General features: G+C 37.6%; 1 protein-coding gene across 1 annotated transcript in view; it reads left to right on the forward strand.

The window, feature by feature from the left end:
- Positions 1–19,786, forward strand: part of LOC150100214 (uncharacterized) — an 850,396-nt gene that overhangs the window by 85,820 nt on the left and 744,790 nt on the right. The window contains exon 4 of the mRNA XM_090402345.1: positions 11,811–11,897. Within this exon, the coding sequence (XP_090258471.1) occupies positions 11,811–11,897 (87 nt within the window). The remainder of the gene's footprint in view (positions 1–11,810; positions 11,898–19,786) is intronic.

A 19,786-nucleotide genomic window follows, 5' to 3' on the forward strand; every position in this document is an offset into this window, starting at 1 on the left:
TGAGCAGAAGTGTCCGATGTCCTTTGAGAGTGACCAGAAGGCACAGCTGCCATTTGACAAGAGACAGGTTTTCTGCTAGTGGCTTTTTATGAAATTAGATTTCGATTTGCTAATAGTTGATTTACAGTTATTGTGTGTTTCTACATAGGCTGAGTATAAAGCTTGGGTTCTTGATGCAAGGCACCTGCAGTAAGCTGAGTTTTATTCTTCTACTGCTTTAATACATCTTCTGTTAAACCAAAGCTTGGAAACTGGACAGGAATTTTGGATGCAATGAGGAATGAATACTTTCATCCAACTGAGGATGATTTCTGTGACTTTCTCAGTGCAGGTGTCTGGGTTAGAAGAGCAGGAGATCAATAGTCATGCATTGGGAAAGAAGAGTAGTAGTTCAAGAGATCATCCTACTTTGTAGTGCCAGAGGACACAAGCTTAGGTGTGGGCAGAGGAGGGGCATTCTGTGAGACTGGAAATTTGCACTAGATTGTGGTCTGAGTTGCCAAGAGGAGAGGTAAACAGTGTGTCTGAAAGGAGAACTAGTTAAAAAAATAAGATCCAGGGTATTGGGAAAGTGGAAGGGATTATTTGTAATATGAGTAGGTATCTGCATGATTTGAGTTAGATCATTGCTTGTAGCAAAAAGTTCTGCATCACATCTTACTTGATATGTAGTGTTGGAGAAAGGGAGCCAGTTGGAGTTGTAGACATTCAGATCACTACCGATGACAGATGACTTCACTGTTTGGATAGCAGGATTGTAGATGGTCAAATTTCATCGAGAGGAAAGTGACAAGGTTTCTGTGGTTTACAGAGTTTGGAGATCAGTAAATGCAGCTGATGAATATTACTAAGTGGGACAAGGAACCCTTCAGCCAGAGGAGGTCAAAAGCAGGGAATTCTAAATTTGGTATTCTCTGGCACGCATTGTTAGAACATGTAAAGGCACATGTGCCACCTTTATGGATAAAGGTGGCACATGAATCACGAAGAGTATAATTTGGGCATTGAAGGTGAACTGTGGTTGATTATTATTATTATTATTATTATTATTCCTGATACCTCCAAGGAGTCCGAAGACTCATCGTGGGAGGACATCTACAATTCTTTCTACACCTAACCTCTACTACGAATCATCTCCATCAACGCCATCTACCGCCCACTTCCAACACCACCACAACTAGTAATTTTTTTGTCTGTAAATTGCGTGTGTTCTGATGGGCCGATTTGTATGTATGCGGGATGAAAAACCCGAGTTTCCGGGAGAAAAAACCCTGCTACCTCCATATGAGATCGGCTAACTCACCTTCGATTGAAATCGACCAGATAAAGATTCCTCCCGTCGCGACGAGAATCGAACTTAGGCCTATTCCAATCGAAGGGCGCAATGTACCGTCGTTCTTCCAATTGCGCTACGGAGGCGCTTGTAGTAGTGGTAATTTGATGTAGTGGTAATTTGGGTTACTGTATAGATGAGGTCTGGTTTGGATCTCTATAAGTGGTGATAAATGTCATTTATGCTTTGGATGTGGAAATGATTTTTTTTCTTTTGGTGGGGCTCCTGGTAAGTTTGGAATATTGCAGTTGGTTTGAATGAACTTGTTGTTGATGGAGATTTATTATTATTTATTTATTTATTTATTATTATTAATATTTTGGTAACTTCCATGGACTCAACCAGCAACATGTCTATCATAATTACCTTTGAAGTTATTTACACTACCTACATTCACATTGCACTTCAGCAATGCATTCCACTCACTAACAACTTTCCATTTAAAAAATCTACTCATCACACCCTTTTTCACCACATCTCTATACACCTTCCAGGGATGACCTTTCATTCTTCCCTTCTTAACATCCACTCTTTTTATAATTCCTTCTGTATTAATCTGATACAATCCCTTAACTAATTTGAAGGTCTCTATCATATCTCCTCTTTTCCTCCTATCCACCAACCTCTGTAATCCATATTCCCTCTCTCAAACGCTCTTCATAACCAACATTCCGGAGTCCTGATATCACTTTGGTTATTCATCTTTGGACCTCTCTAGTGTTTCCACATCACAATGAAAACTAGGTGACCAGTGCCTTATATAGCAGCACCACCACCTCCTTATCCCTACATGTCAATGTACTATCACATCAGCAATATGATGTGCAGTGTTTGCATCACTTGCAATATGCCTTCAGACCTTCAGTCCACTGTTTACCATCACTCCAAGATCCTGAATGTTATCCATTTCCTGAAGTACAGCTCCACCAATACAGTATGTAGCCTTATACCTCTGTATCCCTAAGTGTACAACCTTGCATTTATTAATATTAAAACTGCAACCCTGCTCCTTTAACTAAGCTAAAAGTCATTTCAAGTCTTCCTATAGATGATTAACATCAGCACTACTCCTGATAATTCTACCTGATTTTGCATCATTGCGAACATTTGAAGTCATTCCACTGCAGGCCCAAGAACAGAACCCTGAGGCATGCCACTAGTCACCTTCCTTTTCTTAGGCAATGCTTCATCATACACAACTTGCTGGTATCGTTCAGAGAGCCAATCTCTGACCCATCTAACCAATATAATATCTATTCATATCTTCTGAACACTGTACACCCAATTATCATGTTTTAATCTATCAAATGGTTTTGCAAAGTCCAAGAATATAACTATATGTAATTCTTTCTTATCCAACACATTTGCCACGTTATCATAAAACAAGCAGATTGCTAAAACATGACCTGCCCTTCACAAAACCATGCTAACCATAATAGAGAATCTTATGTTCATTAACCCAATCCTGTATTCAATTTCTAACCAATTTATCCAACACTTTGGTCACAACTGCAGATATACAGACTGGTCTATAACTGGAAACTTCTCTTCTCAGAACATGCTTGTGGAGAAGTATTATTTTGCCTTCTTTCCACTCCTTAGGAATCTTCCCCACTGCAAGACTTGCATTAAATAATCAGGTCAAGGGCATGGCTAATTCTTTTGCACATTCTTTAATAACACTTGGTGGGGAGACAAGAGATATCTAGAGGGTGATGATTGATAGAAACCTGAAATTCAGGAAACATATTGCAAATCTGGTGAAGATAACCCACAGGATTGTTGCAATACTGAGAAAGACGCTGACCTACAGAGATAAAAGAGTTGTCATCCATTGTATAAAGCCCTGATCAGACCATGCTTGGACTATTGTTCTCAAATTTAGTCCCCAGGATTTGGAGGGGGATAAATTAACTGTGGAAAGGGTACAGAGGCAGATAACAAAGATGGTTTCAGAACTATACAATGTTGGTTATGAGGATTGGTTGAGGGAATGTGGACTGCAATGTTTGGTAGATAGAAAAAAGAGAGGTGATAGGATTGAGACTTTTAAACTGTTGAGAGGTAGTTACAGGGTTGACACTGGGGAGTTCTTTTGCTTGGTGGAATTGGGGAAGGAGCAAGGAAAAAAGGGGTCATCCCTGAAAGCTATGAAAGGAAGCTGTGAGCAAGAGGGTAAGGAGTGTAAAACACTGTGTAAAACTAGCTAAACAAAAGTCATGGGAGGACTTTGGCAAGAACATAGAAAATAAATATGAAGAAGGTGGCAAAATATTCTGGAGGTTGTTGAAGAAGCTTAGAAATGGAGGAAAGAGTGCTGTAAAAGTAGTTAGAGATGATAAAGGTGACATGAAAATGGGAGAAAAATATATCCTTGAAGTATGGAGTAATTACTGCGAAAAATTGCTAAATGATACAATCAGTGGTAGCACAGTGGTAAAAAACACTCAACAGGCATGCAATCAGGAATACATATCCATACTTGAAGTAGAAAACGCCATCAAAGGATTGAAATGTGGAAAGGCAGCAGGAGTAGATGATATTATTATTATTATTCCTGACACCTCCAAGGATTCCGAAGACTCATCGCGGTAGGACACTTACAACTGTCTCAACCACTACACCGAACCTCTACTACAAATCGTCTCCATCAACGCCATCTACCGCCCACCACCACCACAACTGGTATTCTATGTCTGTAAATTGCGTGTGTTCTGAAGGGCTTATTTGTCTGTATGCAGAATGAAAAACCTGAGTTTCCGGGACAAAAAACCCTGCTACCTCACCTTCGATTGAAAATCATCCAGATAAAGATTCCTTCCCGTCGCGACGAGAATCAAACTTAGGCCTATTCCAATCGAAGGGCGCAATGTACCGCCGTTCTTCCAATTGCGCTACGCTGGTATAAAAGTCTTACAGTGGCTGCACTGCATAGTTCAGAAGGCCTGGACAGAGAGACGAATTCCCGATTATTGGAGTAGAGCTCTCATATTATCCATATATAAAAAGGGAAATAAAACTGAATGTGAGAATTACAGAGGTATTTCCCTACTGAGTGTTCCTGGTAAGATTTATGCAAGTATACTTGAGAAACGGTTGAGAAGAATTGTGGAAGAAAAGCTTGGTGAAGAACAAGCTGGATTCTGGCCAAATAGAGTCTGTCATAATCAGATCTTCACTTTACGACGAATAGTCGAGAAAGCCTGGGAATATAACAAAGATCTGTATTTAAGTTTTGTCGATTTGGAAAAGGCATATGACAAGGTGCCAAGAGAGAAGCTATTCAATATGCTGCAGTTATATGGTGTCAATGGGACATTATATCAAGCAATACTTAGTCTTTATTTGAGTTGTAAGTCAGCAGTTAGAATTGAAGGAAGTACAGGAAGATGGTTTAATGTTAAATCTGGTGTGAGACAAGGATGTACATTATCCCCTTTGTTATTCATTATCTATATGGATCACATTATGAAGGAAAGTGGTATTAAACATGATATCAAAATTGGAGATGTTAATGTCAGCTCTTTGCTTTATGCAGATGATGTTATACTTCTAAATAAATCCGTTACAAGTTTGCAAGATTCTCTGACTAAATTGAATAACTGTTGTAATAGATATGGTATGAAGGTCAGCAATAAAAAGACAAAGACAATGAAAATAGGCAGAATCATTGAAAATGTCAACTGTGTTGTGAATGGAGAACCTGTGGAACAAGTAAAATATTTCAGCTACTTAGGCACGATTTTTAATGAAGATGGTAAATTAAATATGGAAATAGACAACAGAATCAACAAAGCTGGTATGGTAGGAAGTCAAATGAATAAATTCATATGGAATAAGAGAGAAATTAGTCTGAACACTAAATTAACTATATACAAGACAGTGTTCAAACCAGTTTTAACTTATGGATCTGAGAGCTGTGTCAGAAGTAAAACACTCGACCAAAGACTAGAAACCACAGATATGAGAATCCTGAGAAAGATTAGAGGTGTGAACAGATGGCTTCATTGGTAATATCATATTAAAAATGAGGATATTAGGAAAGAACTTGACATTGTCAGAATCGAGGAATGCGTTAGCAGATCTAGTCTCAGGTGGTATTGTCACTTAAACAGAATGGGTGAGGAAAGATTAGCAAAACAAGTGTTCTCTGTCAGGTTGGCAGGAAAACGACCCAGAGGAAGACCAAGATATAGGTGGATTGATATGGTACAAAGTGCCTTAGACGATAAAAATATAAGATCTGATAATGTTGGAGTCTTGACAAGTAACAGACTGATTTGGAGGAAAATTGTAGATAGGAAGTTAGTAATGATATAAATTTTTCATGTAGTACTATCATATCCTGTATGCCCCTTGAGGGTACATGGCAAGAATTGATGATGATTACTCTGCTACAGTAACTATCCACCGGTATCTACCTGCCATAATTATATTGTCTTGTTTGCCACATAGCAGAAATATTCCCTTGGATTAGCTCCCTAGGATTTTCCATTGACACATGCTTGTCACTTTTCTGGCCTGCACTTTATGTTCTTCATGCATCTGTTCATGAAGAACATAAAGTGACAAGCTTGAACATAAACTGCAAACTGTCTTGTACTTCATGAACATAAACTGCAAACTGTCTTGTACTTCCTCCATAACAACTTCTTTTGTAACACTCCTTGCTTGTTTTCACTTTTTATCCATTTCGTTCTTACTCTATTTATTCGCTTAACTATTGGTATGCAGTTTTTACATTGCTTGTATTAGATACTGCCTTATCATTTCCCATGTGCTGTCAACATACTTTCTATGCAATTCATTCAACCCATTGTATTGATGCTAGATGACTTCATCTATGCTAGTTAGCTTCTCATAATCATCCACCTTATAGTTCCACATCTTCTTCTTGATAACCTTCTTGATCACCTTCTTGATAACAATGTTTTCCTGTTTGACTACCTTCCAAATCATTACGTCATGATCACTTTCACTAACAGGTGGCAGTGTTGATACCTCATTCACAATCACATCCTGTGAACAGATCACCAAATCTAACTCCGATAAACCTTATGTTGTTGCTTCCCTCATATGCTGCTTTTGATAGTTATTCTGCTGAAACTCGAGAAATTCACTCTCCTTGTTACTATACACTGTCTCTTCTTTCCAATCCACATTCCTATAATTAAAATCTCCCATTAGGATTATCTTCCTTTTACTTTCCCAACTAATTGTCTAAACATTTCTTAATCAATACTCTCCATATTCCCTGGCCTATAACATCATCCTATTAGATATACTATTCTAATGATCTCAACTTCACATCAGACAGTTTCAAAATCTTCACAAGTACTACTGTTTACCACTTTGACTCTTGAAGGACACAGTTCCTCTGCTATCATTAACAATACTCCCCCTCCTCTCTTCATTTTCCTATCCTTTCTGAAAATTCTCTTTCTTACCATTTCAAATCCTAACACTATATCATTCTCAGTCAACCAAATTTCACTTATGCCAGTTATCTTTGGGCATTCTGATTCAACCAATGCTACAAACTCAGCCCCTTTATTTCTGATACCCCATACATTTGTATACAAGCATAACAATTACCCACTCTTTGAGGCTATCCCATCAGCACAATGACTCTTTACTCTCTCTGCTATAGTGCACCTCTCTCTCTCTCTCTCTCTCTCTCTCTCTTCATTCTGACCCATTTCCTTGATCCTGACTTTGATTTTCATTCATATTCTTATCATCTCCACCATTTTGCTCTGCATCATTTTGCCCTTCTATAATCTCTTCCTCACCTTGGTATCCATCTGCTTCCTGTCTTTCCACAACCTGCTTCTTAATCTCTTTCTGACTCTTAGTGGTACTAACTTCGTATGTACTCTTAGCAAACAACAATCACTCCAAAAGACCGATGGCAAACCCATTCAAATGTATTCCATCAGATTTGAACCATTCTAACTTTCTTTTGAATTCATTCCATACATTCACAAATTGAACATTCTCTGTCTTACACAAATTAGCCATCTTGTCATTCAGTATAATTGCTCTCCTTATCAGTTCACTATTGTCATACCTGGGCAGCAAAACCAACCACTTTCTCAATGATACTATTAATCTTCTCTTTCTGCAACAACTTCTTCAGGTCCCTTTCCACATTCTTTGTCTCACTATCCAAGTCGTTTGTGCTCTCTCCAATACCACTAATTCTGATGCTCGCTCCTTCCTTTTATAGAAAGCATCCGATATTTGTTTTATTGTACCACCTGTAGAACATGTCTTCTTCACCTTATTTTTTACCACACCTTGAACGATAGAGTCACCACATAAAGCAACCCTATTATCCTTAGATACTTGCTTCTTCTTATTGATCCTTGTCATTTACATCAGTTATTCTCTTCTCTAAACATTTAGTTTCCTCCTCCATACATTTAACCTGACTCTCCATTTTCATTCACTCTTGCCTGATCTCTTCCACATCACTTCTATTATTACTGCCTTAAGCACTTCCATCCATTATCTGATTATTTCTGGTAACACCGTTCTCATTTTTGGAATGTCCTAACCTTTAATCACACTTCTCACATGCTACAATACGTTCCTTTTTATCATTCAGTCTAACACTCGATAAATCTTTAACGTTTTTGGACACATGCATAAAACAATTATTGCATCTTATCCACTTCAAAAAGTACAGGTAAAAACTCGATCTCCAAGTTGAGACCTTCCATGCTGCTGGCATACGCTTCTTTGCTGCCACTAATGCATTTTTTGTAACGTTAACTAGCACTTCCATGTTAATCAAAATAACAACTGAAGTGAACACTTTTAGAACCACAATACCATACTATAATGATTATATCCAGCCTGGCTATCATACAAATCTAGACAATATAATTAAGGGGAAAAAAAACCAGTTTCGTAAAACCACTCAAACACACTATTTCTCTGTGTGACATATTCCAACATGTCCGCAGTGTTACCATTATTGTTTGTTTGTTCGTTTCATTTTTGGTTTGTTATTAGATGAAATATCTCATGTCATGAGTTTAATATCTCATGCAAGCAAAATTTTATTGAAGATCATGCTAAATAGGATTGAGGCCAAAGTTGAAGCAGAGATGCTCGAGGAACAAGTAGGTTTTAGGAAAGGTTAGGGCACCAGAGATCAGATTTGTTTCATATGCTGAACACAATCAAAAGCTTTAGAGTAGTCTAAGAATTCAGACTCCTCTGGTTTGTTTCTTAGGCTACTCTAAAGCTTTTGACTGTGTTCAGCATATGAAACTGTGGGAAGTAATGAAAAGAATGGGTTTTCCTCAACACACCAACTTGTACAGGCAGCAAGAAACCATGGTAAGAACAGGTTGGATTGACTGATTGGCTTCAGGTTGGAAAAGGAGTTAGGCAAGGATATTTACTTGTTTTCACTTGTTTAGTATATATATATATATATGGAGGACATCATTCATGGAGCACTGGATAATCTCAAGAGAGGAATTAGGATAGGAGGTAGAATGATCAGTAATCTGAGATATGCTGATGATACAGTACTCCTTTCTAACGACATGGAAGAACTAGGACAAATTCTTGACAAAGTTAACAAGATTACATTATGGTTCTCAAAGGAAATAAGAGGGACATCCAGAAAGTAAGTTCCAAAGGACTGTCAGAGAAACAAAAATATACTTACAAAAAAACTTTATTGGAAATTAAATAGACATCTTTTACTACTTTCTACATAATTTCTGCCATTGTTCAGGCACTTATCATAACGGAGCACCAAGAGTTGTACGCCTTCATCATAGAAGGTTGTCACTGTGATGCAAACCAAGTATTGACTGCTTCTTTGACCTCATCGTCGTCTTGAAACCGCCGGCCAACAAGGAAAGATTTCAGATGTTTGAATAGGTGAAAGTCGCTTGGCGTGAGGTCAGGACTTATGGGGGATGATGGAAGTGTTCCCAGCTGAAGGTGGTGAGAAGTTGTTGTGTTACTGGCCGTGTGTGGGCGGGCGTTATCATGAATCAAAACAACGCCCCTAGTAAGCATACCACATCGTTTATTCTGGATCGCATGATGCAATTTCTTAAGGGTTTGGCAGTACATACTCACGTTGATTGTGAAGCCTTGACCCAAGAAGTCTCCCAGCAAAATTCCTTGTCTGTCCCAAAACACAGTGCACATGATTTTCCAAGTAGAAACCGTTGTCTTCAATTTCGTCTTCACTGGTGATGAGTGTGCCTTGACTCCATGGACTGTTGTTTGGATTCAGGGGTTGCATGCTACACCCAAGTTTTGTCCCCAGTGACAAGTCTGCTCAGGAAAGCATTGCCATCCTCATGGTACCATGTCAAGAATTCCAACGCACCTCCCAGCTGATTCATTTTTTGTTGTTCTGTAAGCAACTTCGGCACCCAGCGTGCACACAATTTCCGATAATTCAGTTTCTCCGACACAATTTCATGAAGACATGGACGTGAAACTTCTGGAAATTGCAGCAAGAATGGCATCATAGTGAATCCCCTATTCTGTCGAATCTTCTCTTCAACTGAACGCACCAAATCGTCTGTCACTAAAGATGGTCACCCGCTCCATTCATCATTGTGCACACCTGTCCTTTCTTCATTAAAAAGTCTTACCCATCTTCGTATCATTGAATCACTCATTGCATGTTCTCCATAAAACTCAATAATTTGCCGATGAATTTCAGCTGCTTTAATGTTCCTCGCATTCAATAAACGGATAACTGATCTAATTTCACATGAGGCGGGCGAGTCGATTTTCTTAGATATTATAAACACACACAAAAAAGAAGCATACTCACTGCGAGAATGTCTGAAAATGGCACCAATGCCTTGCTAACCAATCAACAAACTCAGCATGCATGTGCACCATTGCGATCGCAGCACTGCAGTGAAAATATTTAAAAATGGAACTTACTTTCTAGACATCCATTGTACAAACAGGGAAGCTCTTGAGAAACAAGTGTACTTTAATGGAGAAAGAACTGAGGAAGTCAGCAAGTTTGAGTACCTGGGATCCATTATTAATGTGAAGAATTGCTGTTCAGAAGACATCAGAAGAAGGTTAGGAATAGCTAAAACAACACTCAGAGACTTGTCTAAAATCTGGAAGGATGGATCTATCTTCATGAACAAAGTTGAGGATTTTGGATGCAGTTGTTTTTCCAACAGCAACTTATGAATGTGAGACTTGGAACTTAAAAAAGTCAGATGAGAATAGGATATCTGCTTTTGAGATGTGTTATTACAGAAGGCTGTTGAGAATATCATATACTGAAAGGCATGCAAATGAATGGGTGTTAGAAAAGATTAGTAGAACTTTAAGGCTTCTTAAGGATATTGACAAAAGAAAGTTAAAATATTTGGACACATTGAAAGCATGGAAGGAGGACTTCTCAGAAGAACAGTAATAGAAAGTAAAGTTCCTGAAACTAGACCATCAATGAGATGGATGGATGGTGTGTGCATGCGTGTGTGTGTGTGTGTGTGTGTGTGTGTGTGTGTGTGTGTGTGTGTGCACGCGCACTTCAACTCCCTGTTGTTTGCTTTTCTGGAGACTTCAACTTCAGAGAGTTGAAATCTCCAGAAAAGCAAACAACAGGACTACATGACGAGGCTTGGTGTGGCATATTACCGAGCATCAAAGTGACCATACGGCATCTGTGGATGTCCAGTGAACATAGATAGATTAGATGAAAGGAAAGAGCGGGGACATGCATTATGTGAGATAGACCTGTGAAAATGCCACCCGTACAGAGAGTAACCAGTCTCCTTGCCATTCCATGGCCTCAACAGTGCCTCCTACATACCACTGCTCAGACTCCCTTACCAGGCATGACCTGGCAGAGTATGTCAGTACATGAAGGCGGTATATTTGGCATTTCCTAGTTGGAGGCAATTGCCAGAGCCCCTTTTGTGGAAAAAAGGCCATACCATGGGAAGGAAGGGTTGACTTGACAGTGAGAGGCTGTATATTATGCATCCCTGCCCATCTGAGAGGATGATACAGACATATAAGTTGGTATGGTGGTCTTATCAGATTAGTGTTGAAGAGGTTTTTCATAGAATTGTGGGAAAACAAGAGGTTATCCCTGGAAGCTGTATAAGAGGAGTGTGAGGAAAGAAATGAGAAGCAGGTTTTTTGTGTGTAGAGGGTAAATGATTGGAATGCATTGTGTGAGAGTGTGGTGTCTGCAGTGAATGTATTTAAGGCATAGTATGATGAGCTGTGTGTATCACAAGTGGACCTCTTTGACTCCATGGACATCTGAGGATAATAATAATAATAATAATGGTTATATTTCGCATTGTAATTTTCATAGCTGTTCACTTATGTCTTTATTTCCTGACATGCTATTCCTGCTGTATACTCTTTTATTATTATAGTTAAACAGATTTCCATTGTAAAGAAATATGAAGATTATATGAATTTAATACATGCTCTTTATATGTTTCAGAGGCCAGATCCTCCTCCACCTCCAGATGTTCCACGAGGAGCTGTTGAACCTCCAGACTATCCAGTAATAGGAGTGCCAGGTTCAAGGGTAAGTATATTTAGGATTCTGTTACAAATTAGAAGTTGCAAGTTTTAAATTTAAATAAATTTTTAAGTATTTATTGTGAAATAATTTTTAGGAACTTAACTGATTGATTCAATATTACACTATTTTATTAGTCTCTTCTTCTTCATCCTTTACATATAGGCGTAGTGACTTGTTATTCCCCCATCTGTCCCTTAGGACGGGTTTGTTTCTCCCCCCCCCCAACGTGGGGCTTATGATGAATTAACTACAGCTGGTTTGTCACTCCTCTGCTGCAGCTCCTAAGGGCAGTATTCATGACTACAATCCATGTGTGTTCATGGGGCTGGTTTGCCTGTTCTGGGTGACAAAAAACCCAAGTTTCTGGGAGAAAAACTCTGCATCTGTATGAGAGTGTCTAACTCACCTTTAGTCAAAAGAGACCAGATAAAGGTTCCTCACATCATGGACAGGAATCAAACCCAGGTCTTTCTGACCAAAGGGCTTCATCTATATCGACTGAGCTACGGAGGCTCCTATTTTATTAGTTAATTTGAAAATTGTGTTTTAGAGTAATGGTCTTAGTTCTTCACCCATCCAGATATCACAATGAATATAGTTACCATATTCATTGTAATATCAATGAATATAGTTACCATACATTTAACATGAACACAAATTGTCTTTCAGAGTGGAGAATAATGTTGTGGAATACATGATATTAATAATTTTCAAAAGTGTTTCTAAAATCCTGCACATTCAGAACTCTGGATAATCAGTCTCAGATTGCCAGAGAGAGAGAGAGAGAGAGAGAGAGAGAACCATATTCTAGTTAATCCTTAGATACTTATTCAGCATGCCATTTTATTATTTTTAAGTGGAATAAGATGGAATAATCACAAATGGTATTGTTATTTTGTAAGTAAGGAATCGCACCTATTCAGACCTGTTGACACTAATGCTTTGTATGATGAATGTGCATGATAACGTGCAGTGTTTGTAAGCTGGTCTCAGTTGAGTGATTTTCATTCTATAACATTTTGGTTCAAATCCTAGTATGGATGTTTGTGAATGCCCTTAGATGGTGTAGATGAATTTTATCACCTGCTTTGAGATCTTCCTGTGAAAGTCCTGAAGAGATTTGGAAAAAGTTGAAGGTTTGGTCTCTTGAGAATGATTCCAGATTGTCCAATCCTTGCATAGCACTAATATATAATAAGCTTATAGTTTGGTAGATCGGATCCACAAGAAAACACACGCACACCTAAATTCTATTCATATATATACTAGGAGATATGGATTTTAGATGCAGTTTGAAGATCAGATTGTAAACTAGATGCTGTAGTAAGATAATTTGGAATACTTATTATAAAATTTAAATATTTTTGCATTTTATTAGAGAAATACACACATTAAAGAAATGCTCCAAAAAAGATAATAATATATTCTAATTGTTTATTTCATGAGGCTCTCATTGAGAGCAGATCTCAAAAAGGAAGGGTAGGGCAGAGACCAAAGAGAGGCTTGATTTGGTTCGATTGGAATTGTGGTCAAAGCAGTTAAAGCTATCAGACACTATATTTTGTCTGTTTGTTCACATGTGTTCATGGTTTAGTTTGCCTGTTTTGTGGAATGAAAAAACCCCAAGTTTTCAGGGAGGAAAAACCTTGTCTTCTCCATATGAAATTAGACTATAAGTATGATTGTTATTGTTATTTTTCACCTCATAAGTGCTTTTGCGACTTCAATGCAGAAGCACTTATAAGGTGAAAAATAACAATCCTTATAGGGATTATTCATATTCTAGAGGAGTTTTCAGCCCAGGTAATTAAGGTGTCAGAGAAATTAGTTATTTAGTAGGATACAAGATTGGACTGATATGTGCATGATTCTTTGTAGTCAGCTATGATTCTCTGCAGTCAGCAGGGCTTTGTTAAAGGAAGGATGTGTTTCAACTGTTTTCTTCTCCTTTATAATAATGATAGATGTGCTGGACAAATGGGGATGCGTGAACAATAACCAAAATTTATGGGATGAAAAATTAGTGTTATTTCTATTTAACACTAGCACTGTCTTGGATGTCTTCCACAGTTAGGAGATTAAATAAGGTATTTGTAAACTGGATGAATGGTGAAATTAAGCATTTAAGATGAAAATGTGATGAGCAGGTAGGAAGGTATTCACTTGTGAGGAAAGCAAACAGGACAGCATAAGTAGCAGTAAGCAAAATTGGCAAAAAATCTGAGCAAGTGTTTTCAATATATATATATATATCCAGTGAGAGTGATTATGGGAGGATGGTAATCATTGCAGACAATATTGTTGAAGTAATGGGCAATTCAGTAAGGCACTTCATCCTCATAAGTGTCATGTCATTCAGAGCTTGAGCAAGGAGGGACTAATGGTGGATGAGCAGGAGGTATATGAGTCATTAAGCAAACATGGTGCTAATAAGACAGTAGGACTATATGATTATTACTGATAGTTTTAAGGGAATGTTCCAGGAGATTAACAGCAGACCTTGGTGAGACTGATGCTTTAGATTATAGGTGAATTTGTGTATCTGGTCACGGTGTTTGGTTGGCAATGAATAATATTCAGAATTGAATGGATAACATTCCCTGTGATGATGAGCAGTAGAGTAAAATGCATTGGACATGGGAGTTGCCATATTTACATTTTGCAAAGATCTTTAATAGATACAAAATTGGCATTTGAATTGGGTTAAATGGCAATGGATAACAGATTAGTGAGCTGCAAAGAAGATTGACCTTCTGATAGATATTAATAATTTCAGTATGGAGGAGCAGTATTTCTAGAAGATGAAAGTCACTAGTAATGTGCTACAGGGTTTAGTACCATTACATTGATGATATTGAAAATAGTTTAAATGGAAATATGCAGTTGTTTGCAGAAGATGCAAAGTTGGAAGGAACTGTGAAAATTAGAGCAGATGTGGCTTTACAGATGGATTTTAATAGTCTGTCTGAATGGGAAAATGGTGGAACTTCACTATTGCAAAGTATAAATTTTGAGGCTTGGAAGGAAGTGAAGGAAATAAGGAATTTGGGAATGATGATAGACAAGGATCTGAAATTTAAGGATTGCACCACTAGAATTGTAATGATGACACAGTGGATTATAGCAGTGATGATGAGGAGGACATTGACATATAGAGGTAATGAGGTTGTGGTGCCATTGTACAACACCTTGATCAGACCATATATAAATTATTACTGTGCACTGATTTGGACACTTAGTTTTCACTCATATAAAAATATTTTTGAAATGGTCCATAGAATAGTAATTAAGGTGGTATCAAGTTTGGATTGTTGACGGAATTCCATTTATTGATCCTGGTAGACAGGAGGAGGTGTGATAATGTGATTGAGACATATAAGTTGGTGAGATTGTTGGACTTGATCAATATGGAAGGCTACACAGACAGAAAAATAGGCCATCCCTGGAAATTGTATAAGGAGAGATAGTGCCTGTTTTTAAATTTTTTCTTTCAATTTTTGGACATATAGGTTGAAGTCATAATCTCTGAAGTGATTGCATCACAACTATTCTAGCACTTGCCAAATTTGTTAACTGCTATTCACACTGTTCTTTTTTGCTTTCCTTACAAAGAAGCCACTTTCCTACCTGCTCTTCACCTTTTCTTCTGATAGATGAAATGCTTAATTTCACCACCATTCATTCATTCAATTTTATAAATTATGTTAGAGTGCGTTTCTGTTCATTATTGTTATCATTATTATTACTGCCATAGGACTGCCATGGAAGGTTCAACAAAGCTAATTGTAGCACTTTCTACATGACTAGTACTCAACATTCTGTGAACTGACCACTTATAAGTAAAAATCTATTTTTTGCTCCCTTGCAAAACATCCAGGGATTTCTCCTTGTTCTTGCTCCTGTTCTCTATAAAAATTTCCCAGTTTCTGTTTCGTAAGCTCTTATCAATAACATCTATGTTCTAACCAAATCTCCTTCACCTATCCATGAAACTGTAAATTACATTTCCTCAGTCTCTCCTCATAGCAGTGATATTATTTTTGTTATCTGCTTTTGCATCCTTTTTTAAAACGTTTTCTTATCTCCTTGAATTCCAAATGACCTGATCTCTGCACAGTAGTCTAGTTGTGCTCTGATCAAGAAACTATAATTAATGGAGTCACCACATCCTTATCTGTGACAAGACCCCCACAATGAAGATAAGGACCTAGTTAAGGTCCTTATCTTCATTGTGGGGTCTTGTCACCTTTGCAGTGTCTTCTGAACTTCAACTCTGTCAACTATCCCCTCTCCCCAGTTCTCTTGTCTCTTCCTACACCTTAGTCCCACCAATATAGCTGACAGCCTGCCATCTTTTAATGTCAAAGTTTAAAACCTTAACACGTAGTTAAATTAACCTGGTATTTGTTATATCTCACCCATCTCCATAGGTATACTGCAGGTGGCCCACTATAACTATTGTTCACATGATACTTATTACCGTTCTCCTTGAACTTATTCACCATCCTCCAAGCCAAAAAAATAGAGTTCCATTTTTAAGGGTGACCTCTTATTCTCTCCCTTTCTATGATGCATTAAAAAAAAAAGTCTTTGGTATCAGTCCTATAACTGTTCTGGTAGGATGTACTGATTGGACCTGTGTTGGATTTCCAACGAAATATTTGAATTAAAGAATATTATTGAACACTTGGCTCGCCCACTGTGGGCTATTGACTACCAGTGAGTTGTTTTCTTTTTTAACTGCTTGCTTGATATGATTTTTTGGGATATTTGTTTTAGTTTATTGCTGAGTGGTAGAGCATAACAGACTTGGCACATTATTGAACCTTTGGTTTGTCCATTTTGGGCTTCTGGCAGTGGGCTTTAAAAAATGTACTTGTTCAGTATATGGTTTTTGTGTTTCAGGGTCTTCTCATTGTAGTCTATAACTTGATGGATTAGTGTAGATAGCAATATTTGCAATTTCAAGCTTAGAAAAGTAGATAACAATTAGATTAACAGTTAATCAACAGTGCTAAGATACATGCAATCATCATCAAACTTAAGAATAGGAAAGCAGTGGGCCCAGATGGGATTTCTAACAAAATCGTCAAATGCCCACCACATAAAGCCATAATGCACATTGTTGTAATTATTAATGCAATATTACGATATCACTACTTCTCTGCACGATGGAAAGTGGCAGATGTAATCCTAATCCTACAACTAGGAAAAGAGAAAGCCTTCAAAACTATTGCCCAATCTGTCTAATTTTCTGTCTAGGAAAACTAGCTGAGAGGCTAATACTAATAAGACTGCAGCAAGGTACTAAAGAATTTCATCTCATTCCCATTGAGCAATTTGGATTCCAGGAGAACTACTCCGTAAACAACAAAATGTGGAAAACATCAGCATAGGGTTCAAATGGAATCAGCACACAGGGATCATTTTCCTAGATATTGCCAAAACATTCAACAAAGTATGGCGCAATAGGTTTCTTTTCAAACACCTGCAGGTCAAATTCCCATTCAGACTGGTCAAACTTATCAGATCATACATCAACAATCGCAAACTCTGAGTGAAGCTACTGGGGAATTATATTGTCTGAACACATCATCACAGCAGCAGGAGGACTCCCTGCCATCACCTCTGCTCTTTGCTATCTATGTGATTGACATCTCACGCACAGTTGCCACCACAATTGCCCTATACAAAGATGATATCATACAGCTCACCCTTCTGCAATAATAGTCTGCTCCTTGCAATGTAGATTGGCAACCAAAAAACTGCAAACCACAGTCTTAGAATTAGAACAATAGCTCAAAAAATGGCAAATTGATGTTAATGCAGACAAGAGTGCTATTCACAAGAAGACAGGTGTTCCGGGAAGGTGAAGTTGTCATATTTGGCATCTCCCCCCCCCCTCCCCATTCTTCCATGGCAACCAATAGTCGATGGCTGGAACTGTGCCAACAGATTTGTTAGCATGGTTGTTAGGTTTGTCCAGTTGATGGTTGGGACCCTGTCTGGGGTGTTTTCATGTTGTGCACCTAGTTGGAGTAAAACTGGGTTGTAGTTTCCTAACTTAGCCATGTTCAACTGTTAGCATCATACTTTCCCCTTACTGATAGTCCTTTCATCTCTGCCTTGATTTCTTTCCTCCAGATCATATTGGAACAACCTCTTTCTTCTGCTTCCTTGTGGGTTCCGTTCCGTGGTTGTCTTTGCTATACCTTATCTGAGTTTATGATTGTGTGGCCTATCCATTTTCTTTTTATTATTTCTTGAAAGTTTATTTTTCACTTGGTTAGACTATAATAAATTTATTTTAATCCTTTATCCAAGTGTAAGCAAACAAAGTTTGTGCCTGAAAATATCTTCAGGACTGAGGTAAGGTAGTACAACACTGGGAAACTCGTAGCAAAGGTGGGCCAAGCTAACACCACTCCTATCTCGGTATCTCCCATAATGCAAAACACATCTCCTTGCAGATATGTATAATATTATGCATTGGGAAGGGCCACTACCCAGACTGGTTTCGACCTTTATTGAGGTCTCATCAGTGGGAGCCAGGCCCAGAAGTGAAGATACCAAGGCAGAAGCAATGGAGAGGTCATCTATAGGTCATCTATGGAGAGGTTACCTATAGGAGTTGCCAAAAGGTGTGCCACCTTATTATTAAATTACTTTGGATTTAGAGAAAGATGTTGAAAGTTTATTTTTCACTTGGTTAGACTATAATAAATTTATTTTAATCCTTTATCCAAGTGTGAGCAAACAAAGTTAGCGCCTGAAAATATCTTCAGGACTGAGGTAAGGTACTACAACACCAGGCAACTCATAGCAAAGGTGGACCAAGCTAAAATCACTCCTATCTCAGTATCTCTAGATCATATTGGGACAACACATCTCTTTGCAGATATGTATAATGCTATGCATCACACTTGGATAAAGGATTAAAATAAATTTATTTTATTATTTCTGTTTTGATGTTGAATTGGTTTGTTTTGTCCTATAATGTCTTAGCCTTAAATCCTATTTAAGGCTAAGACATTATATTTTGAAATTCTATTTAGCCAGTATATTCCCATTTTCTACGACATCTATTTATGTAAATCTGCAGTTTATTTAAATTCCTTTTAGGTAATTTCCAGATTTCAAATCCATACAGTAGAACAGTCTTGATATTTGTGTTGAAGAGTCTTATTTTTGTCTTGAGATTTATTTCTTTACTTATTCATATGTTTTTCATTGTATTGAAGAAGACAATTTGGACTTTTTGTATTCTATTTTTTTATGCCCTCTTCTGTTCCTCCTTCAATGTTCGCCACTGATCATGGTTAAACAAAAGTGTCTACCTATTCTAGTGGTTCTTCCTTGATTTTGAGTGTTAGATTTTGTGTGGGATGAATCTTCATTATTTTGGTTTTCTTTTGGATTATATTAGTACTTTTGAGCTAACAAGCAGATATTATCAACAAAATCTAAATCATTTAATTTATTTTTTCATTGCAATTGCACATTAATGCTTACATCTATTGTATCTCTCATCACTCAATCTGTAACTATTAAGAAGATTGTAGGGGTGAGTATGCACTGTTGCTTTACACCTCTTGTTGTTTCTATTTCTTTACTTAAATTCTCATCACATATTATCTTGATTTTATAATTGTTATATATTGTTTTTACTATATTAGTTATTTTCTCTGACATGCCATAATATTTCATTAATTTCAAATTACTTCTCTGTTTATGCTATCAAATGCTTTTTCAAAGTCAATGAATCCCTACAGACTGCTCTGCCATTCTATTGATTGTTCAATAATTATTCTCAGAGTTATATTTGGTTTTTTACATGATCTATTAGGTCATGTAAAAAACCTGAACGCTGCTTGTTCTTTAATCAGTCTATG

Source organism: Typopeltis vanoorti, chromosome 13 (assembly GCF_054136105.1).
Source record: "Typopeltis vanoorti isolate ZY-2024b chromosome 13, IOZ_Tvanoo_1.0, whole genome shotgun sequence".
Lineage (NCBI taxonomy): Eukaryota > Metazoa > Arthropoda > Arachnida > Uropygi > Thelyphonidae > Typopeltis > Typopeltis vanoorti.